The 25,542-nt window shown below is 32.5% G+C and overlaps 3 protein-coding genes across 6 annotated transcripts in view; all 3 read right to left on the reverse strand.

Annotated features, from left to right (window-relative positions):
* Nucleotides 1–2,879, reverse strand: part of LOC105162962 (autophagy-related protein 18b) — a 7,890-nt gene extending 5,011 nt beyond the window's left edge. Inside the window, exons 1-4 of the mRNA XM_011081143.2 lie at nucleotides 2,690–2,879; nucleotides 2,519–2,592; nucleotides 180–253; nucleotides 7–90 (exon numbers count right to left, since the gene is read on the reverse strand). Coding sequence (XP_011079445.1) covers nucleotides 7–90; nucleotides 180–253; nucleotides 2,519–2,592; nucleotides 2,690–2,748 — 291 coding nt within the window. The 5' untranslated portion in view covers nucleotides 2,749–2,879. The remainder of the gene's footprint in view (nucleotides 1–6; nucleotides 91–179; nucleotides 254–2,518; nucleotides 2,593–2,689) is intronic.
* On the reverse strand, nucleotides 4,821–8,761 carry LOC105162888 (transmembrane 9 superfamily member 12-like). Its single transcript, XM_020693732.1, is given in 3 exon segments — nucleotides 4,821–6,393; nucleotides 6,396–7,242; nucleotides 8,487–8,761. Coding segments are annotated over 2 exon segments (1,959 nt in total). The 5' UTR covers nucleotides 7,165–7,242; nucleotides 8,487–8,761; the 3' UTR covers nucleotides 4,821–5,203.
* Nucleotides 11,559–19,492, reverse strand: LOC105162889 (elongation factor Ts, mitochondrial). 4 transcript variants are annotated; one of them, XM_011081049.2, is made up of 9 exons: nucleotides 19,374–19,492; nucleotides 16,870–17,156; nucleotides 16,603–16,775; nucleotides 16,254–16,340; nucleotides 15,813–15,987; nucleotides 15,462–15,646; nucleotides 13,888–14,013; nucleotides 13,261–13,349; nucleotides 11,559–12,058 (listed from the first exon to the last, which is right to left on the reverse strand). In XM_011081049.2, the coding sequence occupies exons 2-9, from the start codon at nucleotides 17,126–17,128 to the stop codon at nucleotides 12,013–12,015; spliced, it is 1,140 nt and encodes a 379-aa protein (XP_011079351.1). In that variant the 5' UTR covers nucleotides 17,129–17,156; nucleotides 19,374–19,492; the 3' UTR covers nucleotides 11,559–12,012. The 4 variants fall into 4 exon arrangements, with proteins under 4 accessions (XP_011079351.1, XP_011079353.1, XP_011079352.1 ...); XM_011081051.2 differs by lacking the exon at nucleotides 19,374–19,492 and adding an exon at nucleotides 19,235–19,359; XM_011081050.2 differs by lacking the exon at nucleotides 19,374–19,492 and adding an exon at nucleotides 19,219–19,357.

The raw sequence follows: 25,542 nt of genomic DNA on the forward strand, positions 1-25,542 counted from the left end.
ACCAACGATGGAAGTCAAGAAGTTGAGTTCTCGCAGAGCAGTTCCTTTAATGGTATTGAACAAACATAACCTCCTTGGTGATAAAGATGGCTGGTGGAAGCCAATGACAAATAATCAATCAGAAAATAAGTTGCATTAAAAAGTAGAAATGGCCAAAAGTACAAACAATAAAAGAAAACCTGTTCACCAGCCCCAACTATGGCAAGAAGACTCGTTCTGTATAGCATTTCAATAATAATGAATGCCCCAATAACTGGCACACGAAATCAAAGTCTCGATTAGTTAAAGCTCAATGATTAGTGGAAATTGTACGATATATTTTTGCTGTTGATATCCCTATATTCTTGTGACATGATGCCTGTTCTTGGGTTTATTTGTGACATTTTTTAGGTGCTTTCATGTAAAGAGAGCAAGTTGCAAGAAAACATCTCAAGTGCGAGAAAAGTCCAAAAATGCAGCAAAAAGCGTATCAAGAAAACCCGCGCATTATTAGAAAGTCAGCAAACAGAAGATCAAAGTCAGTTTAACCCGTGACTCAGGAATCCGTCTAACAGAGAGCTGAATCTAGTTTTACCCCTGGGCCCTGACCCATGGGTTATCAGACATGCGTCAATTGAGGAGTCCCCAACATAATTGTTGAGTCAAAATATTATGTGGAGCAGCTTATTTCCTTGTAATTATGTTGAGAAGTATGGTAGGAAGAGGATAAGGAAGGAAAGAAAGAGAATTAGACTAAACTTAGGACTCTCTTCCTCTCTTACCACATCTAGGGAACTAATACAAATAGGAGGAAGAGAAGAAGGTCGAGGACGTTCTTTTTCCTGGAGAAAAAGGGAGAAAATTCTGAAATTCACATGAAAGCACGAAGAGAAGACGAGGTGACGAGTGGGAGAAGTTGATCCGACACCAAAGTGAAAACCATTTCACGCCCGATTTTCTATTCCATGAGTTTTTCTAAATTTTTCTTCTCTGTGTTAGATCTAGTTAGCATGAACTAATTTACTTTTTGCTAGGGTTTTTGGAAAACCTAATTGAGACAATGTTTTAAGTATTTTATCGAATTAATCTACAACTTTGTTTTTGTATATCCATGCGTTACTATTCTTGTTTTTATAATTTGAGATCATGATCAACTGTTAGATTTAATTAATTATATTGATGAACTGAGAGGGAATTCGACATAGTGGACAAGGTAATTCATGGTGTGAATTGAATGACATGTAGACATAGGTAAACGTAATTCATTTGATTACATAGGTTTTTCATTGATCTTAATGCATTATTGTTACGAGTTTTAGATTAGAGGAATCCACTAATTCCTTGATGATAATAGGTCTAATATAGCTCGAGAGAGTATATTGAATTAACTTGGGAAAAACCTCAGTGTATGAAAACATTATCTGCTAGATTAATTTGTGCATTCTGCATTCATTAGATCAATTAGGTGGACCAATAGCCTTAGCATCTTTCTCACTCTTAAATCTTCTCCAACACGTTAGTTTGATTTATTTTCATTAGTAGTTATTTTTCGTAGTAGCAGTCTATCACTTGTTTCACAATCGTCTAGATAATTGTAGATTAGTTAAAATTTTGGTAGTTATTTCATTTAAATCCTCATGGGAATGATATTTATTATACTACTCGATAGCTAGTGCACTTTGCTAGTGACACATATGCATATTTCAGCAATCACTCAATATATACAAAATCACTAATAAATATCAATAATGAGTATGGCTATTCTTTCATGCAATTGAAGCAAAAAAGTATTCACAGTCATCTTTATGCTTCTAGATTCACTTGATCGATTTATGTTTTCATTTTCTTCATAAATATGAATGATAGCCACCTTCAGTAATACTATGTACTTACCCAAAGATCATAAAACATTTATTCACAACTGGAAACCAATCTACGCAGTTTCCATTGCCAAAGTACAAACGAGACATGACAGCAGGTCATGTAGATTGCTGCCGATGCATGTTGAGCCAAAGAAGAGTAAAAAGTTCACAGAAAGTTCATGGCCTATCTGCATATCCGGATAATGGGAGTTCAAAAGAGAAGTACTTAAGTGTCACCCCCCAGCTCCTTGATCCTTGTACTATTATCGATTCTTATATGCGATTGGATAGCAGAATCAATGATAGGTAGGATGAAAAGGTGGAATAACTTCAGAGTTCACGTAGATTAAAAAGCACATCAAAGGTAAGCCAATTCAATCAGTACTTAAGTATTTACAGTCTCAACAGCTTTTTCATACCAAGGGATCACAAAGACAGACAAGAAATTCTCTGAGCACATTTTTTGAGTCACTCTTCTTGCTTTATCATGAGACCAAAAAGTGATCATATATAGACTCCACAAACATGAGTACTGATACAACATAAATTACAACTTTTTTCCACAATTCAACTAGGCAATTCAAACAGCAAAACACTTCACAAAAATACTCACGGGCAACGCAAAATTAAAACTTTCACATAAACTTTAAGACACAACCACAGACACAATATAGCACCTCGTTCATGAAGGAGCTTCCCCGTCTCACAGTCAAAAATTTTGAAGCCATCTCTCGTTCCAATTACAAAGCAGCTGAAACAAACCCCAAAACAATTAAAATTTAAAAAGCAATACATGAAACTGAAACCGCTTTACCCATCACGAATCATGATTTTTTGGAGGAAAATACCTATTATCTTGATTGAAGGAAGCGCAGAGTATGGGATGAGACGAGGATTGATTGGCCATATTGCAGACGCGGAAATTCTCAATGTTCTTCAGCGAACATCGTCGATTCCTTCGGTCGTTGCAGCATTAGATGCGTTTCAACTTAGCGTGGAATTCTGGTTTTGTTGAGAGTAAAGTGTCGGGTACGACAATTTGTGGTGTAAATGGCTAAATAGTAATTACTGCTCCTCTTTATCCAATTTTTTATTATTAAAAAATTCAAAAGTCTATATATCAAGGATAATTACATTTTCCTCCCCTAATATTTGATATAATTGTACAAACCTCCACTATAATTTAAAAAATTACATTTAATATTCTTGATTTTTGTTTCTATCTAACAAATAGATCATTTCATTAGTTAAAATCCACCAAAATTTGTCATATTAGCGAAATATTAAATAAAAATCCAGTCAGAAAAAGTAATTTATTTGATCTACAATAAATCAGTAATAAATCATTTAAAAATAAATATAATTTTTTTATTTATTTTTTTCTTAATATTATAAATTTGGTGTATTTTATTAACGGAGAATTTATTTATTAGTCATAAACAAAATTCAGAGATATTATATATAATTTTTTAACTCACATAATATTTATATATAATTAATTCAAAACTCATGGGAGGGCGGTATAAATATCCCTATTAATTAACAATATAAAAATACATTTGAGGTCTCTTAAAATATATTTTTAATACAATTTATCACATATATATAATAAAAGGTAAAGTTGATTTTAATTTATTAGGGCTCTCTAAATTAAATAAATTTAACATACTTAATCTCCAATACACCAAACATTATAAATATGTCATTGTTGATAAGTAACGAGTTGTCTATTCTGATACTAACCGTCATGAAAGGTCGTCCATGTCTGCGCATAATTAATGATCATCACGTTTTAAAATATATTAAAAATAATAATAAAATATATAAATTAATATATTTTATTTATTTAAAAAAAAAAGAATAAGAAGAAAAAACCATTTAAAGTATTATCAACACAATAAAATATTAATACAGTGGTGGCATAAATGTTCGTTAATAAGTGAAAAATATATATTTTTTAATATTAGTATAAATAAAATAAGATAATGAACGTAAGAGAATGAATAGAGATGAGTGTTATGTCAAAGTGATATGGTTGAGGTTGAGCCTCTTTGTTTCAATCATCTCATCACCTAAAGCTCCAGCCTTCGAAGTTGTTACTCCCCTTTGCTCACACGCCTCTTCTAAGCTCCAAACTTTATGCTCATTTTTTCTCAAGTTTCTTACAGGTCAATTGCAAACAATTTCATTGAGTTGATATAATTATAAATATTTTCTCTTTATTTGAAAAATTATTAATATTTTTAATATTTAATAAAATTATATAATTATTAAATTAAAACAATATATTATCAATTTTGGTAATATGGTATTTTTTTATTTTTTGGAAGAATTGAAAATTACAAAAAAAAAAAAGTATGAAATGAATGAAAATATTTTAGAAATTATCCACTTAGTTCATAATTTAAAAATAAATAAAATTATAATTCATACCACAAGAAAATCACAATGTACGAACATATTGAATTAGTTGTTGATCGACTATTAAAATCAAATTATTAATTTTTCAAATAACAAGAGAGGATTTGTAATTACATCATGCATTAAGAGAGGTTGTTCTATTTCACCCTTTCTTATAAGACACACAACAAACTATGGTCAAATTCAAAGAATATTTCTAAGATCTACAAAAGAATAAGCACATCTTCCCAAATTTTTTCACCAAACATTCTAAAATAATTTATAAATTTAACCAGAACAGTTAGGTAAATCTCATGAAAACCAATCAAGTTCCAAGAAAACAGCCATCATATGCATAGATCCAGATGAAAAGTACAACAGCAAAACTATATTAACTGCGTATGACCACATAAAATGGGAAGACTGAGAACCAACTGCAGTTTTAAAGCACACAGCATATAATTCAAACTTACAATCACTCTCCATATCAAAGCAAAATTTTCCTGCTAGCTATGGGCTATGCACAAGAGAACACCTACATGCAGCTACTCAGAAAAGAAAAGTTAATAAAGCAACATATACCGCGACCAGAATCACTCTCAAATGCAACTAAAAACCAATAGCTAATCATTGGTACAAAACAATCATCACTTCTACCTCTGTATTCAACATACAGTTACAATAAGAACAATCGAGCACATTAGTTTTTCACACCATGAATTTATACGGGAAGAGGAGCTCAGCTATGTGTAAGACTACATCATCGAATTAAGGATGAAAATTGGCAGAACATAATGAAACTGAAAAAGCTAAATGACAATTTAGTTCTATAGTAATATTGAGTATCAGATACAGAAAATTTACGACCGCTCTGCTATATGCTTGGTGAAATGCTGATATGCTCTCATGCTGCAAGATTTTCTATGCTGGCAAACTGGTGTTGCTCTAGTCAATGGTTTCCTTCAATCAATCTTCACTGATGAGAAGAGGTAATGGACAAAGTAGAATGAAGTAAGGAAACCAATGGTGCCAGTTGAGAGCATGATTGCAATAGCCATTATCAGTGAGTAGCCAAGATAAAGTGTAGCTGACACTGGCCCACTCAAACTCTTGAGGTCAAAAACCAGATAATTGACAGAGTACAAGAATACATATAGGGCAACTGAACCGGAGGCATAGAATGCTTTCCACCACCACATCCAGTCCTCAACACAGAGATGCATGTAAGTCAGGACAACAGAAACTTCAGCACAAACTATTACCAACAACAAGAGGACAATAAGCAAGAACCCAAAGACGTAGTAGAACCGTCCGAGCCAGATACTAGAGAGGATGAAGAAAAGCTCAATAAATAGAGTTCCAAATGGAAGAGTTCCAGCACCAAGAACAAGAAGCCATGAGGGATACTTGCGTGCAGGGATCTCCCTTGGGATTTGGTTAGTTCGGACAGGGTACTGAATAGGCTGAGCTCGTGTGCCGAAGTGTCCACCCAAGAGAGTGAGTGGCACAGAAATACAGAACCAGAGTGCCAAGAGCTTGAAGTATAAAGAAATAGGAATAGCCCCAGTACTCCTACTCCCCCAAAGGATGAAATTCAACACAGTCAAAATAACAAAAACAATTCCAGGGAAGAAGCATGCTATGGACCAAGAAACTGATCTCCACCCTTCAGATGAACCTTTAATAGTCGTCCACATACGCACACCAACATAACCGGCAGCAATTCCCAAGAAAAGATACAGCAATATCATCCCCGTCAACAACATACCACGTGAAGCTGGTGACATGAAACCCAAAGCTGCAAAAACAATAGTGACAACTGCCATTCCAGTAATCTGAACTCCATCTCCAACCATGACACAAAGTAACTTCGAATGCGATGGTTCTCTGAATACATCACCAACCACAAGCTTCCATCCTGAAAGCTCCTCATTCATCTGAGCCTGAGCCTCTTTGTCCAACTCTTCATATCTCGTCAGATCCCTTCTGACTGTTCTCAAAAATATGACAAACACAATGCCTGCCAAGAAGGAAATCACCATCAATGAGTTAAGAATCGAGAACCAGTGCACACGGGCACCTTCCATCTTCAGATAAGCATCCCACCGAGATGGCCACCTAGTGTTGCTTTTTACAAACTCAACGTCATAAGCTCCCTTATAATCTGAGACTTGTCAAGCTCCAGTGGACAGCTCACCGACGTAACATTATCATATCTGTGGAGTTTTGCCATCTTCTCAGGGTCATACTTTACACTACATGGGATAACCTCAAAACCAACAATCTCATACCCCGAAGCCTTCTTTTTATCAGCTTCTGAAATGACACCCATACCTTCTTCTCCAGTACCAATTATTTCCACACCAGCTCCTTCATACTCATGAATTAATACCCTAAACTTGAGATGGTTAATAATGTAATCATCATTACTGTTTGGAGGAGTATATCCCACTGGGTATCCGGTCCACTGTATTTTAATACCATTTTGGTTGGTATACCTCATTGCAGGCAAATTATCAAGAATCATGTTCACTTGATACAGATCACGAGTTCTCTGTTTTAAAAGCTTTACCTCATACTCACTCAATGGTAGAGTGGTGCAAATGTACAGAGACTCATTGACATTCATACGGAAGCGGTATGGGGAATTGTCAATTTGATCTCCCATCAGCAGTTCTCCAAGATTTTCAGCACTTTTCTTGATGCCTCCTTGAGGCTTGCAATAAGGCAGACTGTAATAGCTGAACGGAAGCTCAGTTTCAATGGAGGTCAATGAATTCACCTTGGCATAAATTTCATCCCCAGTTGAGTATGTATGCATGTAGCTTCCAGGTAGATAGAAACCATAAGCGGTTTGGAATACGAAAACCAAGCACACAAAAGCAGTGCATAATTTCCTTCTTGAAATCAAAGGCAAAGCCATTGTTCACTAAGAGGAAAGCAGAGAAACTGTCCCCAAACCAGCTAAACCAAGCTATATTGATGGAGATAAAGATCAATTCTGCAGAAGGAAAAATTTGTGCAATTAGTCTATTACTTTCTAGTTGGAGTTCAATATGCAAGTTTTAAAAATGAAGTCATGCTCAAGGGCATATTCAGCCCACAATTACAATTTCCAAACATGTAGTGCTAGAAAACAATAGTTAGTCATAAACTATGGAGTGTGATTAAGGTCCTGTAAATACAGACATAAATAGAACTTCCTACAAAAACAGACATAAAGGAGTTGGTATAAACATACTTTTAAATAAATCACAATTCTTTACATAAAAAGGAGTCTGGCATAGAACTTATGCGAATTGGATTCACACCATGTCAAAAAGCATGTAATATCCACTAAGGTTGTCCTTGGTACCATTACTTCTTTCAGAGAAATACATTATGTATCACATGAGAGTGATTAGAGAATGATCAGTTCTTTTCCGTAAAAAAGCATTATACATGGGAATCCAACTGTAGTCTAAGCAATAGTTAGTAAAGTAAAAATGTACTAAAGCAATTTTTCGCCATCCAATAACTAAATCCACCATCAACGAGTCAAATCAACTGTTTGTCCAGATCCACGTAAACTTAGAAAATAATTAACTATATCGCATGCCAACTTATTTTTAGTAAAGAAAGAAGAATGGGTAAAAATATCAACGTTATTCTTTTTACATTGTTCCAACATCTAAAGTTTGACTGAGGTTAAGTAAATCTATTAATCAAGGACAACCATCGTCATATGTATTAGTTCAACTGTCTCTATACATCAATAGATTTCACTACAAATCAAAGAAGTATAACAAAAACTCGTGTCTGCGAAAAACTGCAGATAACGCAATCAACCTTTAATTCGTTTACTACACATATGTAGACAGAATTGATTGGATTCACATATCGTACAATTCGAGTTTTCCTCCCCGACTTCTTAGAACGCATGGGCATCAAAATAAATTCACATATGTGCAAACAACAGATCCACGGGAAGCCCAGAAATCGGATTCCTCGACTACTCAATACTAAACCCAAAAATATTCACCAGAAGCTACCTCCATAGATAGATCTAGAAATGACATCCAAAACCCAGTTCAAATCTAGGGTTGAAGAAAGAAAATACAAAGGAAAAACACCACCGGAGCACCGGCATACAACAAAATTCAACACAAACCAGTGCTAGAACCACAGAATAGACCAAAAATCACTTCAAAAAAGAAGCAATAATAACACGAACATCAGGTTAACGAAATCCACATCCAAACATACCAACAACCAACTGCAAGTAAACTAGTACCAGTACCAAGTTGGCGCAGCGGCAGTGGATCTGATTTGGATCTGAGGAGTTTAGGGCTTAGTCCAGGATGGTAAAAATTGGAGTCTACTCAATTCTTGTCAACTCGAGAGGAGTGTGTGTGCAAATTTGCGCAGCATATGGGGAGGGTTGGGGGGAGGTATTAGGGGTACTGCAAGTCTGCAACGCTCTTTCGCGTGGATTTCAAGTCTTAGATTTAGATCTCAACTCAGACTCGCGTCTTTTCCTTTCTTTTCATTGCCATTTGGACAATGGGTAAATTAAGTTTAATTACACAAATATTTAATAATATTTAAAATTAATTATATTTAAAAAAATAAAATATAAAATTATATTTTTTTTAAAAAAAATTAAAATTATACTTACACATTTTTTAAAAATTTATTAATTATATCTGATCCTCTTTCATTAGGATTTGAAGGAAAAATACTGACGTAAGTAAAATGATTACATAATTTTACCAATCATTTAACATTCGCGTGTAATAATTTTACAACTATAAGAAGAAAAATATAATAATTTTAACCCCACTCCATATATAGGTATTATATTTATCTCTTTATAAGTAAAAAAATATATATGAAAAATGTTAAATGAGGGGCAAAATTGATAATTTATATAATTTCTTTTTTGCTAACGTCCGCATTTTTTATCCAAATTTTAATGGAAGGAAACCACGTATAAGTGGAGAATTTTCGAAATGGGCGTAAGTGTAATTTCAAAAAATTTTCGAAAAAAAGTGTAGTTTTGCTTTTTCGAGGGAGCTCTACGTTTAATTAACCCTGTTATTTATAAAATTATAAGTATATTAATCACCCCTAATTAATAGTAAAATTTTACACAAACATACATTATATTAACACCCTGTAGGAATGTACTTGTAATTTTACAAAGAGTAAGAATGTGTGTTGGGGTTGAAAAATACATCAAACTATTTGATACTTGTCTAAAATCAATCAATAAAAACTCGTTCAGCTCGATTTGATCAGAGTAAAAATAGTGAAAATATACTTCAAAGTTTTGAATTTTTTGAACTCGATTCATATTTAATCCAATTAAAAGCTCGTTTGAGCTCAATGGTCAATATACTCGAACAAAATTCAAACACAATTTTTAAAACTCGATAATGATACAAACAAGTTTGAACAATAATGTGTTCGACCTGACTTGAATCAAGAAAAGAATTAGAAGTTGTAGCAGAATAATAAAACGAGTAGTATTTATAAAAAAAATGAAAAATGGATAAAAGTTAAATTCGATAGTGTTTCAGAAAACAACACTTTTAAAACAAGTTTAATTGATTAAAGACGAGTTCATCCACATGTGTTAAAAAAATATTATTTTTTGTTAATATTTCCACTTGTCTGTTGATAATAATAATAATAATAATAATTTTCTAAAAAAATAATAGATTTTAGTTCAATTAGTATATCTCATATATAAATACTAGTCATATATATTATTAAAATATTGAATACTAACAAAAATCGAATGTTTAATTCAATATTGTTTCACTGTGTAATACAATTGTTAATTTAGACACAATAAATAAAATTGTATGATTGCCAAAAAATATATTTTTAAATTAATCATAAAAATTTAATTTATATTTTCTATGATATAGAAATAATATAAGATAATATAAAAATTCCTAAAATATTAATGTGTGAAAGTATAATTTTTTAGTGATAAGTTATTTAAATTATTTAAAAACTATAACATCAATTTTAGATGAACTATTCTGATGGTTCTTTTTTTTTTTTTAATCAATTATTAATCAATCACTCGTAAAATAGTTGATATTTTTATGAGGTTAGGAATTTTTTTTTGTAGATACCGTACGCTATTTTCTGCGTGTACATAATAAATATTTTTTTATATTTTAAAATATGTTATTTATAAAAATAAAATATATTATTTGGGTAATTACGTAAAATAAAATTTAAAAAATTCAATAAATTAGTTATATTATCAATTAAATGTTATTTTCGAAATCACAAAAATTGGGGACTAGTGTTAAAACCACCACTTTGTGTTTATAACACCTCTTTTCTTTATAAATTGTACTAATTGTTATGGCACGACATCCTTTCATACATATAGTAAATAAGTTTCACATTTTAAATATATTATAAAAAAGAATAAAATATATAAATGAATAAATCATATTTTTTGTTAAAATAAAAAGAAAAAGAAATCAATTTAAGCTATTATCAAAACAACGAAAGACTTGAAGTTGTAGTATTAAAATGACGTGGAGTAATTTTAAAAAATAAATAATTTCAATTTATGTTTAAAATTATCAAATTAAGGATACAATTTTTAATACGATCATATAACTAACTGTCATTATAAATATAGAGAATTTTAGCACTGGGAAAGTAAAAATGTCTAACTTCATCGTTTAGGGACTATATAATTATTTTTATTTGATGGGATATTTAATAATTTTTTAAGGAATATCTATATATATTACCCTTGTATTTTGCATAATCACAAAAACTATCCCTAATAATAAAAAGAGGTAATTCATGTATGGGTAAATTACAAGGAACTCCGTTAAGATTTATTTTAAATACAAATATTTTTTCATTTGTTTGAAAATTTAAAAATACCCCCACCCCCCAATTATAAATACCCTAACAAATATTATCACAATATAATATTTACAATTTTAAGAAAATATTTGTAATTTTTCACACAACAAAAAAATATTTGTATTATTACAAACCTCAGGGATTTACCCTATATCTTCCCTTTAATTGACCATGTAGTTTACCAAGGCAGTAATACATTCTTTGGAGATAAACATATTTTCCCCAAAAACTTAAATTTTAATGTACTGTTGGACAGTTAGAGCACCAGAAGTCCTAACTTTGCCCAAAACAAGAAGCATTCAGGAGATACAAACTTAGTTATAAGTTGGGTGAAAAGCTTGCAGTTGAACTTGACAAATTGCATGATCACAACTACAACATACATGACTATTGTGCTGGAAGAAAGCAACATACATTTTCCTGTAACAATTAGACAAAATTCAAATCCCTCGTAGTTGAACAATGTAGTAAAAATACACGACCAAGATTTTGAATACAGAGCCCCTCATCTGCCCACGGGCTCGTATTCTCATTGTCCATAACTTGCAGATGCACATGAGACAATTTTACGTCGGTCATAAACTATCTTGAAATAATATCACAACTTAACCGAGGTTTCCTGTCACTGTAAGCTTAGTGCTGCAAGTGAAACATGCGGAGCAAAAAGGGGGATTATTCTAGTTCTAATTTTGGGGACAATGTGCAATTCAATATAATGAAGTACAAAAAACGAATTTTTCTCTGAAGACCCTCAGCTCTAATATTCTCATTGTCAGTGACTTGTAAATGCATGTCAGACGAGAGAGAAAGCTCACTCCCTCGAATATTTTCCTGAAAATCTGCGGTAACATTTTCATCTATGCGGGAGAGAACTACCAAGCATTTACGCAGCCTGGGACAGAGATTCAGTTCCACTGACGGCTTCAAGCCTGTGAAAGAGCAGGTAAAACATGCAGGGATAAGGGTGCGTAAGGTACAGACAAATCAACAGCTTCACCTCAAACAACCTTCATATTAATATAAGTTTTTAATTATTCTTTTGGGAGCAAAGATGATGCATGTCTCAAAATATAATATGTTCCCCACATTGAGTTTTAGGCTGCATGCATGGCTAGGAGTTCCATAATGAAAACAAGGCCCAGGGTTTGGACTATTGAAGGATATTGTACATCTATGTGGGATTCACAAACAGTCTAAACTTTAGAATCGAAAGAAAAAAATACCATTACCATCTAACTATCCACATAAAACCAATCCTTTTTTAGGTGTTGCTAAGAGTCACCAAGACACCAAAATCCAATTCTTAGCCAGAAACAATTTCATTCTTACACCACCTCCGCTGCTTATGTTGTTTTAAATTGTAATCCATCAATAAGACAACTCCTGTTCTCCAGCACCCTTCAATTGCTGTTATACTCATGAATAGCTTGAGTGGCGACCGACTCCATTGGTGCAACTCCTAGTATTATGTTATCAATGAGAGTGCCAACTTGAATCTAATTACAGTCTCTCACAGCAATTTTATGCAACAGGCATGGCCTCCAACTCGGACCTAATCATGGTTACTACACACATAAAATTAGATTCTGGTGGCTGAGGGAGGCTGTTAAAATGATGAAAAGCTAAATTCTGTTATGGGGTTGATGAAAAATTATTTTCTGGTTCCAGGAGTCCAGCAGCAGCAAGAAAGACGGGACATAGCACATGAAGGAACAAAAGAGAGGAAAACAGTGTGATTGAAGAAGATAATGATGAAAAAAGAGGGTTTGCATGCACATAGTGAATGCAATACAAGATGAAGAAAAACAAATTAAGAGGATTATGGAGAAGGGGGAAGAGAGAGAAACAAAGCAAGGAGAAGAAATATGTACAAGAAGAAAAAAGGAAATATGCCAATAATTAGTGATTGAACATAACCATCAAATCATATATCGTGTGTAACCAAACACTTGATTAAATTACTCTATCCTAGAGGGTCAAATATTTATCCCTAAATAGTCAATACATCAAAACCTCCAAAAAGTAAGCAAATTTTAAACAATTTATTGCAGTGATCTTCAAACAGTTGAAATGGTAAATGCACTAGAATGGTCATACATAAATAAATATTGCAAATGTAAATAGAGGATACCGTCTAAGTCCTTCTCCAACTTCCACTCTTAGGAAGTTTCCAATTTTGACAGTGGATCCCACTTCCTTGGACAGATTGCTTAACAGATTCTGCGAGAGTTGCATAAAATATTAAGGTAAAACACTCACAACAAATTACATAACCACCTCGACCTAGCAGAACAGGTTGTAATGAAACCACTTCAAAGTAATTACAGTTTGGTAGTAGTTATAAATGGATTAGAACCATTGCTCAGACTTTGACATCAAACAACCAAGATTCTGCAATTCAAAGCAGAACATTTTGTCACATTTATACCTAATTCACTGATTCAATACTGAGAACTGTCAACAATGTAATAGCACATAGCAGCAACGCCAGAGATTAACCGCTGGAAGTGCATCCGAATGAGAACTTCAAATGATTGACCGGTTTAACTGTTACTCTTCTGCCCTCGACTTCATTAGCTTTAATAGACTCGCATTAGACATATCAGAATTATTGCTAAGAAACGTGCATATTTTATTATTGGTATGTGTTAGGTCCATTGGATTTTCTTCACAAGCATTCTTTGTCAAGGAAACAGATGGAGGCAGGGATGGAAGCGCAAGAGAAAGACTAAATAACATCTAATAAGATGCCTCAGACCTTAATGGTTACTGTGTCATCCACAACAAACTTTTGCTCCATAAGAACTACTTCCTCGAAATACTTTCTTAGACGACCTTCAACCATTTTATCAATTGCCATCTGAGACTTCCCAGTACTTTCAGCCTGTAGAAGATAGCAATAAAATAGTTGTAGTTTCAATCTAGAGAAGGCAATATTTCCACAGAAGTAAAATAGCTCACAAGCTTAATTATTTAGAGACAATATAAAACTCAAACACAGAAAAAAGGGGAAAAGAAAACAAAAATTATCATCCACATGAATTAACTCCACTCCATCCAACACCAGCAAGCTCTGGTCACACACAAGTAACGCACAGAACTTTTTGGAGGAAATCAACTTTAAAGCGAGGGTAATAGCCAGTAAAATCTTTAGTAGCCAAGAATTTAGAGTTCAAGTGTGTTGCCCATGTTTCCATTCACTAAAAAGGAATAATTGGGGCCAGACATTGCTCCATATGATACACCTCTAATCAATGTTTGAAACCAAGAGCACTTACTGGACATTGCTCCAAATGATGCACAATTGTAACGAATGTTTTGAAACCCATACCATTTATCAAGCAGTAAAAGTATCAGCTCTCTAATGATTGGTTGAACACTAGATCAACAAATATTAATCATGATGCCATAACTATGACAAAAATATATATAATCAATTGAATGCTAACAGTGCTGCAGTTTACAGAATCCTCCACTCATAAAAGAACAACCTTCCTAACCACAACAAGAATATTTATCCTAAAAATTCAGATAAACTCATTGAAGCTCCATTGAAATAGTTCTTTCAAGATTATTCTAGGCTTCTAGCCTGAGAGTCGATAGAAAAAGAAACCTGAGATAAAATTAGAGAGTGAAACTGCAGCAACTTACCTTCCAGGAAAAATCCATAGAAGAGATGAACATTGTCCTGCAGCCAGTCAGTATTTCTTTCACTTTACATGTATTATCCTTCTACTCTTTGCTAATGATATGGATTTTTCTGATACCCCACTGTCATTAACTAAGCTATACCTACCCCTCCAAGCCCTTTGATTCTTCTTTTTTTTAATGTTCATAGTCACTAAGACTCAGCGCTCAGCAGATAGAAAAGTGGATAGTAAGATATGGACCAAGTCTGCCTTGTATGGAGGAGAAGTGATAAAAGGAAAATTATTTGAAGCGTCTAGTACCGTGAAGCCATAAGTAGTTTTAACCCAATGGTTTGGACCACCCAAATTGAACATTTCTCATTTAATGATATATTTAAGGCCTGGTGATTTGTAAGCGAACCAAGCCCAATACGCAGGGGGCAACTTTCCAGCCATCCGTCCACCCAGTCTCAGCTGGCTTCAGGCCATGCTTCTAATATGCACTTCCAGATAATTTTCCTACTTAAGCAAGCATCAGGGCATTAAAACAAGTACAAGAATCACTTTTCATTTTTAATTTTATTGAGAACATGAGAGGTCATTGGGTTCCCTAAAAAATTGCCACACAAGGATTTAGCATATCTATAACTGCAATTTCAGATTTTTGGATCATTCTACATAGAATGAAAAATAATCCAAGTACCTGAGACCTAAGAATGTCACGTTCGTTGCCTAATGCATCAGAGGAAACATCTTCCTTCGTCAGGAATAATGGCTTTGCAGCTACCACATGCATTGCTAATTCTGATCCAACTCGCTGGACAGTGTCCAGTGAGACATCCTTATCCTCTGCCTCAAGTGATATAAGTCCAGCAATGCGCCCTAAACCTGAATTTCCAATTGAAAGAAGAACCATGTTAAGAGTCAAATATTATTTGATTAAAATGCGCAGAGATTTGAAAGTTTGCAATAACTGGTTCCTCATCTGTAAGACGACATTGCATGAATGAATTTTCAAGTGCGGCCATCGCAAGGAAATTTGAAGTCTTGTTACCTGGTTTGGGACTCGTATGGAGATATGTAGACAATACACCATATGAAGGGGCGGATATTGCAAACCCCCCTCCAAGTTTGACATTCTCCCCCATCATTGCAGCCACTTCTGTAATTGCATTTTGAACAGTTTTCTCTCCAGTTAGTTTAGGATGGTCAAAGTTAATTTTCAAATCCTGCAAAAAACAAAAATCTTATGGTAACCATGACCCTCGATTGACCTCCAACGAGACATAAAACAGATGCATGCACGACACGACAGACAAACAAGCATAACTTTCCAAGTTCTGAGATATATTTACAAGATGGATAGCTTGAAAAGTTAGAGTGGTAGGAGTCAAGGGATTGTCAAAGATAAGGAAACTGGCACGAAAATTAAACACATTGCTAACTAGAAATAAACATTAAGAGTTCTACAGACACATCTGAGAAAGGTACTAACCTCCAGACATTCAGGACCAATAGGAACAGCTACAGAAGCCTGTTTAGAACCTTCAAGCAGTAAAGCAGACTTCGCCAAAGATAGGGCCTGCAGATATCACAAGTTGCAGAGGTATATATCAGAGAATAGATCAAGAAAAAGTATTGAAGCAGAAACAAATGTAGGATTATAAGGGAAAATAAACTATTGGAACAAAATATCTCCTGAGTGCACAGTTGTGCATGATGTTAACTAACGGTTTTAATTTATAGTACATTACAGTGAGGCCAGAAGCTCAAGACAAAGTTCCTATATCTAGGCAATAGGAGATAACTGTGCAGACAAGGGAGGAATTGAATATCATACTGACCAAATACTGAAAAATATCATTCCTGGCTACAAAGTCTGTTTCGCAGTTGAGTTCAAAAATAACAGCCTTCTTTTGATTCTGAGCCAAGGCAAGAAAACCCTCAGCAGCCGTTCGAGAAGACTTCTTTGATGCAAGAACAACTCCTCTTTTTCTCAAATCCTTCTGTGCAGCCTCTGCATCCAACACAACTCCTCACTATCATAAAAGCATGCATGCTACCTTCAAAATCCCAAAATGGAAAAGCAAGAAGGAAATTTGCAGACCCACCAATATCCCAGTTGCAAGCAACAAGAGCAGACTTCACTTCCTTGATTGGAGCACTTGTTCTTTCCCTCAGCTGTTTTATGAGATTCATTTGTTCAGATGCCGATACCTCAGAGGAGTATTTTTGAGTAAAGAATACCCCAAACCCATTGATTTGATTGGAATAGCTTGAAGTAGGATAAGCATTGCCACAATTTACTGGACTACGCAATCTTTTGAACAGAATTTCTATGGGACGCTTCATGCCTCGTGTCAAACCCATTCAATTTCAACGGATTTGCGTTCTAAACCTGACAACAGTATCATGAAAAACAATTTCCTTAAGACCCAAGATGAAATTATATAATTAAAAAGTCCAAAAAAGAGCATAAATCGAATTATTCAGAGATCCTTCAAAATCAATGACCAATCTATCAACAAAAGGAAAGGTAAAAAGACTCAGATGGCACTGGAAAACATAAAGCATGAGGCAATGCATGCAACATTGTTCGACTAAGAAAGAAGATGTAATATGATATAGGTAATATATTTACATGAAATAGGAACCAATAAATAGAATACATATTATGTTGCCTTGTAGTATGCCTGTTATAATACTAGAAACATGTACAGGAAAGAAAGAGTGGGCCAAAATGAATCTTTCTGTCCCCTGCATGTTCCTAGTATTAGCACAGGCATACTACAAGGCAACATAATATGTGTTCTATTTATTGGTTCCTATTTCAGGTAAATATATTACCGGAAATGTAAGTGTTAAAAATTAAGTCATGCTCAAGGGCATATTCAGCCCACAATTACAATTTCCAAACATGTGCTAGAAAACAATAGTTAGTCATAAACTATGGAGTGTGATTAAGGTCCTGTAAATACAGACATAAATAGAACTTCCTACAAAAACAGACATAAAGGAGTTGGTATAAACATACTTTTAAATAAATCACAATTCTTTACATAAAAAGGAGTCTGGCATAGAACTTATGCGAATTGGATTCACACCATGTCAAAAAGCATGTCATATCCACTAAGGTTGTCCTTGGTACCATTACTTCTTTCAGAGAAATACATTATGTATCACATGAGAGTGATTAGAGAATGATCAGTTCTTTTCCGTAAAAAAGCATTATACATGGGAATCCAACTGTAGTCTAAGCAATAGATAGTAAAGTAAATATTTATAAAAGCAATTTTTCACCATCCAATAACTAAATCCACCATCAACGAGTCAAATCAACTGTTTGTCCAGATCTACGTAAACTTAGAAGATAATTAACAATATCGCATGCCAACTTATTTTTAGTAAAGAAGGAAGAATGGGCAAAAAATATCAATGTTATTCTTTTTACATTGTTCCAACATCTAAAGTTTGACCGAGTTAAGTAAATCTATTAATCAAGGACAACCATCGTCATATGTATTAGTTCAACTGTCTCTATACATGAATAGATTTCACTACAAATCAGAAAAGTATTACAAAAACTGGTGTCTGCGAAAAACTGCAGATAATGCAATCAACCTTTAATTCGTTTACCACACATATCTAGACAGAATTGATTGGATTCATATATTGTACAATTCGAGGGTTCCTCCCCGACTTCTTAGAACGCATGGGCATCAAAACAAATTCGCATATGTGCAAACAACAGATCCACGGGAAGCCCAGAAATTGGATTCCTCGACCACTCAATACTAAACCCAAAAATATTAACCAGAAGCTACCTCCATAGACAAATCTCGAAATGACGTCCAAACCCAGTTCAAATCTAGGGTTGAAGAAAGAAAATACAAAGGAAAAACAGCACCGGAGCATCGGCATAACCACAGAATAGACCAAAAATCACTTCAAAAAAGAAGCAATAATAACACGAACATCAGGTTAACGAAATCCATAACCAAACTAGGGGTGGCAACAAGTCGAGCTCGACCTCGATTCGCAGGAGCACGGCTCGGGCTCGAGCTCGAGCTCGAGCTGATGAAACCCACAAACGAGACTATCTGTTTCTCCTTTGAGAGTTAAGCAACAGGAAAACCCACAAAGGAGACCATCTGTTTCTCCTCTGAGAGTTAAGCAACAGGAAAACCCACAAAGGAGACCATCTGTTTCTCCTTTGAGAGTTAAGCAACAGGAAAACCCACAAAGGAGACTATCTGTTTCTCCTTTGAGATAAGAAAAAAAAATGATGATCCAGGCGCATGTTTTTATGCCTTGTTAAGCAACTAAAATTACGATAACAACATAAAATCCAAGCAGAACACAAACCATTAATACGAAAACGTTGAAACTTTAGGAACAGCATCACTAAATCCCACTAATTCATTAATCACTGAAAATAGAGATAAGAATCATAACCCAACTGGAACACTTGTTGACCTTAATAGCCATTCGAGCAAACTCAATATATAAAAGAGATAAAAGTAAAGACTAATGAACATCGGAGGTGTTTAAGGTTCAAGAACTTGTTACTGAAAATTTAGTATTTTTGCTCATTTTTTACTGAAAGAAGGATCACCTCGTTGCCGTCCTCGTTGCCGCGGATTTGGGGCTAGGGTTTTAAGAGTTGGGTTTAGAGGAGAAAGAAAGAGGAAGAACGAGAAAGAAAGAGAATCGGTTTTTCATTTTTGTTGTATTATTATTATTATTACTACTACTACTATTATTATTATTTTAAATTATGGGATCGAATCACCAAATTTTTAAATAGATATAATTAAAATTAATATATATTCACAATTTACAAAATTTATATATTTATATATGTTAGTAGAATATTGATGTAACTATCATCTTACATTGTTGAACAAAATAAGTTAGACGGGCCATCAAAATTCAGATCAAACCGCTAGATATGATCAAACTTACAGAAAAATGCATTTGGTAAAGTTTTAGACTTATTGGATATACGAATGTTGAGATATCGTACTCGGAACATAAGAGTAATCATTTAAGACGGTGTATCGTTGAATTAGGCTATGTGAATTTAAATCATACCGTCTGATATGATCTATTGAACACAGTCTTGTATATATTTAAATTTAGTATAATCGGGTGCCTAATTTTAAGATATCGCAATTATTGATTAAATTTTTTTATCTCATTATATATAATAAAATAATAATTAGAATTGTTCAACCATTCATCATCATCATCATCATCATCATTATTATTATTATTATTATTATTTTAGATTAATACATAGGAATTATTAAATTTTGACATAAATTTATAAATAATAAAATAGATTGCATAATGCATAATATATATCCTGATATAAATATAAAACTAAAAAATAGATAAAAAATCATAAGTGAATTACTTGTCAATTTAAAAAAAATATAACGTAATACAAATATATATTAAAATATAACATAAAGTTTATATTGTCATATTACATAATTATTTTAATTACAAAAATATTATGATTTACTAAGTTGTTGATTAAATTTATTTTTGTATAAAGATTAAATGTATAAATAAAAGTACCATAATTTATTATTATCCAAAATAAAATATATGATACTGATTAATAATTGCTTCACGAGCCGGCTCGACTCATCTGCCACCCCTAAACCAAACATACCAAAAACCAACTGCAAGTGAACTAGTATCCAGTACCAAGTTTTCTGAAGCCCTAAACGACGAGAAATGGCAGATTCAGAGGAAGAGAACGGGTTTATGGGAGGGAGGAGGAGAAAGGGGAGGGTTTAAAGGAAAAGGTTATTTATTTTTTTATTATAAAATAAAATAAAATTATATTTTTTCTTAAAGGGTTATTTATTTATTTTTATTGTAAAATAAAATAAAATTATTAAAGATGGAAGTGAAAAATGAAAATCAGCAGCGGTTGGTTTCGAATGAAAAGAATTGGTAAATATGTTTCAGTTTGATACTATTAGTTTGGGTTCGTTACAAATAAACCCCTTGTGAATGCGAAATTTCACTTTGCTCCATGAAAGTTTTGAAGTTACACCTTATTTGAAATTTCTCCAGATACACCTAACTCAATCTGTTAGAATTTGGATGATAATGCTGACGTTAGCAAATTAATTTTTCTATCATTTAACATTCTCATGTGTATTTTTGTATTTATATAGTGATGAATGTAATATTTATATATAGAGTGAGGTCAATTTTATTATATTTTTTTTTCTTATAAATACAAAATTATTACACGAGAGTGTTAACTGAGGGATAAAATTAAAAATTTATATAATTGATTTGTTTACATCAACTATTTTTATCCGAACTCTAACAAAAGAGAGTCAGGCGTAAACAGTAAAATTTTTTAGAGGGTGCAACTGTAATTTTTGGAACTTTTTTGTGGAAAAGTGTAATATTGTATTTTTAAGGCTAAAATGCATAAAACCCTTCCATATTTTAAAATTCCACTAAACCCCTCCCGCCCTTTTGTTTTAAAAATAGACAAAAAAAAACCCTCTCTATTTTCTAAAAAGATAGCTCAATCACCCCTCTCTAATAAATATAACTAACGGCGTTAACATTTTTTTATAAAATGCTATTATACCCTTACTTAGTATATATTATTTCTTATTTTAATAACTATTGAGTTTTTTTTTATTAAATAATGATCATTAGATTTAATCAATTAACTTCAAACGTTAAATTTTTTAAAAAAATAAAAATTTTGTATTAAATAAATAATTTAACTTACATTATATATACAATTAAAAATTATAAAAAAAATATTCTTATATATAAAAAATAAAAAAAAAACAAACCCTAATTATCCCCCACCCTCACTGCCTACCCCTCCCCAATCACCATCACCCCCACACCACCCCCACCGAGGTATTTAATTTTTTATTAATAAAAAAAATATTAATATAATTATATTTAATACTATAATATTATTAAAACACGACTAGACAATAAAAAATTGGCAAAAATCAATTTTCTGGACAAGTCGCGATTTCTTGGCTATTTTTCTTTTATTTCGTTTAATTAATTTTATATAATTTAATTATATATAATTAATTTTTAACAACATATTAAAATCCATTGATATTCTATGCCATAGTTGAAATGCATTATCCCGAACGGGTTGTTCGCCTATTCGAGATGAGGCAAAATGTACCAGAAGCGACGGATACCCGAGATATGAGCCTCCATCAGATTTCCCGTAAAAATCACACGGGTGCAGATTGGTGCCTGCAACACATACAATATATCACTAGATGGTAAAGACAATATGATATGGTTGTACAGAGGCCACCCATTTTCAATAGAAGAGAAACATAACGAGGTTATTAGGAATGGTACTACAACATAACAAGAAATTTCGTGTCGTCATCTACTGATAGACGTGTGGAAAGCGGGTACCAACCTGGAGAAGCACCTATATTGCAAGTTGTGGTACGTTGGTATATAATATTATATATTTTATTTTAGATTTTTTTTTTATAACAACACAAGGCTCTCTTATTTTTCTACAATTTTCAGGCAAATGAGGTGAATGCCCTTGAAACTTTATGTCCTTCTAGACCACCAAATATTGAAGGATATAGTCAATCGGTGGATAGATTTAAACATGGGTTACATATTATCAAGGAAGCTATAACCCAACAGCCACAACAAATTGATTCTCCATCTGATGATGCTCCCACAACATCCCACAGGCAAAGAAGAAGTTCTAGACGAATATCTACTGGTTCAGTTGAACGTCATGATATTAGGGTGGATATACCTGGTCCTTTTACAGTATATACACCTCAAGATTATTACGTGCCTCAACCGCCTCAAGATTATTACATGCCTCAACCGTCTCAAAATGATTGGTTTCAATCGACTCCATATATGCCAAACCAAACACAAGATTATTTTTCACAAGTACATCTTGACCTTCGTCTTGGTATTAATCAACCATATGGATAAGGATACAATATTTCAACGATTCCATTTCCATCATTTGGTGCATATCGTGACAATGTGGAGTCTAGTTACGCAACAACATCAAGTCGGTTCGGTGGTGATGAAAATGAGGCGCAAAATGAGCCAGTGCAAAATGTGGGCGGGGAAATAAGAAGACCTCGGCATCAACGCCACAGACGCAATTGTGGAACGGGTGGACATTTTTTACATTTGTAATTGTATAGTTCATTGTAATTATTTACAATTGTACAAAATAAATACACTACTGCATTTGTACCCTTAATTGTAATTTTTTAAATTAATGCAATTTTAACATTATAATTTTTGGATTTTAATATGTTGTTAAAAATTAATTATATACAATTAAATTATACAAAATTTAAATAAATAAATTAAATAAAAAAAAGCCAAGTTGTGATTCAGGATCGCGACTTGGCCTTTTTGCCATTTTTTACATTAAATTAATGACGAAAATCATGACTCGTCATTTTATTATTAATATATTAAAAATAATATTAATATAATTTTTTTTTACAATAAAAAATTAAATAACTCCACCCCTACCCTGCCACCTCTCCCTGTGCCATCCCCCGCCCCTGTTGTCCACCACAAATGGGGGAGCGGCAGTGCTACCCCTGCAGATGGGGGTTTCAGAGGGGATGATATCGTCGTTCTCAAATTTGGGTGATGTCACTGGACAAAGACTCCGTCACCCCTATTTTTTTATTAATTTAATTATATTTGTTGTAGGTAATTAAGAATAATTTTAGATAATTATAATAATTAAATATATATTAATTAATTAAGAATATTTTTAGATAATTATAATAGTCATTGTACTATTAGTTTATAACTTATTATGATTGATGCTTATATTCATGTACATATCTAAATTTGAAAAATAAAATTTAATATATTACTCTTTGTAATGTAATTCTTTTTTCGTATTTTGATATTTAATATAAATGTGTTTAAAAATAAAAGAATTTATATTTTTAGAGGAGAGAAAATGCAAAAATAAAAAGTCAATTTGACCATTAGTAATTTTAGATACAATATAAGGATATTTTAGTCACTTAAAAACAAAAAATGTCAAAATATCAAAAATCAAGCCTAAACGCACTTCAGGTGTGTGCATCCCACCTTCCGTTAGTTTCTAACAGAAGGGATTTTTCTGAATTTATTAAAACACATGAAAGGTTTTAACCTATTTCTAAAACACCTGGGGGTTTAGCTATTTCAGAAAAATAGAGAGGGGTAAAATAGAATTTTGCCCATTTTTAAAGGAGGTCTACGCGTAGTTAACCCTATTAGTTTCTATAAATTTTAATAATATGTAAGATAAATTACAACGACACCTCCCAATGTTAGATCTAACTACACAAACATTCCATATCCTTAAAGGGGTGTTTATATAAAATTTCACAATTGAATAAGGATGTATTTGTAATTACAACTGCAATCTCAATGGATGTAATCATAATTTTGAAAAAGATAGGGAGTGTTTGTATAATTAAACCTAATATCAGGGGGTATCAATTTATCCTAATATATACTACGAATAAACCAAAATAATTGATTAAACTTTTGAGCTTACGTATTTTGTGTGTGTGTGTGTGTGTGTGTTTTATGTAGTATATATACGCTTCTTCTATTTGTCAATGAGGCATAATTTAGTTAATAAAATTGAGATTCAATTATCAAGAGGTCATGTATTTGAGTTCCACCAATGTATCGCATTGATCTACTTTAATAGTAGTTGTCGATCTAATATAATAGTAATTATTTGTTAGTTTGTACATATTTTATGTTAATTTTTTTACAGGGATAATTACACTCCCCTCTCTTGAGGTTTGGTGAATTATGCATAGACTCCTGTGATTTGACAAATAAGTCAATCTGTTAGTCAAAATTCATTGAATTTGCTAATATTAACCAAAAAAATAAGAAAAATTTATATTTACTCCCGATTGACTTATTACGGACTTATTACAGGTCAAATAAATTTTTTAATGATCAAATTATCCTCATACGTCTTCATGGGATAATGCATGCGTGGAGATATATTTTCATCGTTATAAAGATAGTTTAGTTTAAAAAAAATATTTGACCTACAATAAGTCAGTTATAAGTCAATCGAGTGTAATATCAATTTTCATTCAATATTTTTGTTAATATCAACAAATTCAGTGAATTTGACTAATGATGGGAACTTATTTGTTAGAAGGAAGCAAACTTCAGGAGTGCTAGATGTAATTTTCCAAACGATAGGGAGTCTACGTGTAATTACACCAAACCTCAAGAGAGAAGAGTGTAATTATCCCTTTTTCATAATTGAAATTTATAACGTATGTGTAATCGACTCACTAAAGTTAAAAAATATACTTCTCCCGTTCCCCAATAATTGCTCAATTTTTTGCCGAACTCTTTAATGTTTTAAGAAAATATTTTTATTATTTTACCCTCATTATGAGAATTTTAATTCAATATTATCGTTCTTGATTTATTTTTAAAATTGTATATTTAAAGTTGATGTTAGAATTTTTAAATAAGTTTGAATAATTTAACAATAATAAAATTTATATTTTCACATATTTAATATTTTAAATTTTTTATATTTTATTTATATTATCAAATTATATTATTTTCATATTATTAAAAAATACAAATTAAATGGCTATGATTAATTAATAAAATAATATTTTTTTCGGTAATCACACAAGTATAGTTATTATGTATGAATCACCAATTATATTACTTAGTGGGAGCATTATTAAATTAAATATTTAATT

This window comes from Sesamum indicum, linkage group LG5 (assembly GCF_000512975.1).
Source record: "Sesamum indicum cultivar Zhongzhi No. 13 linkage group LG5, S_indicum_v1.0, whole genome shotgun sequence".
NCBI classification, from domain to species: Eukaryota; Viridiplantae; Streptophyta; class Magnoliopsida; order Lamiales; family Pedaliaceae; genus Sesamum; species Sesamum indicum.

Excerpts from the sequence above, each read along its gene's own strand:
- LOC105162889 (XM_011081049.2), bottom strand. The coding sequence starts at position 17,128 with ATGGGTTTGACACGAGGCATGAAGCGTCCCATAGAAATTCTGTTCAAA. Across the intron at positions 16,776-16,869 it reads TGCTTGCAACTGGGATATTG|AGGCTGCACAGAAGGATTTG; the intron begins GTGGGTCTGCAA and ends TGTTGGATGCAG. Across the intron at positions 15,647-15,812 it reads CCATACGAGTCCCAAACCAG|GTTTAGGGCGCATTGCTGGA; the intron begins GTAACAAGACTT and ends TTGGAAATTCAG.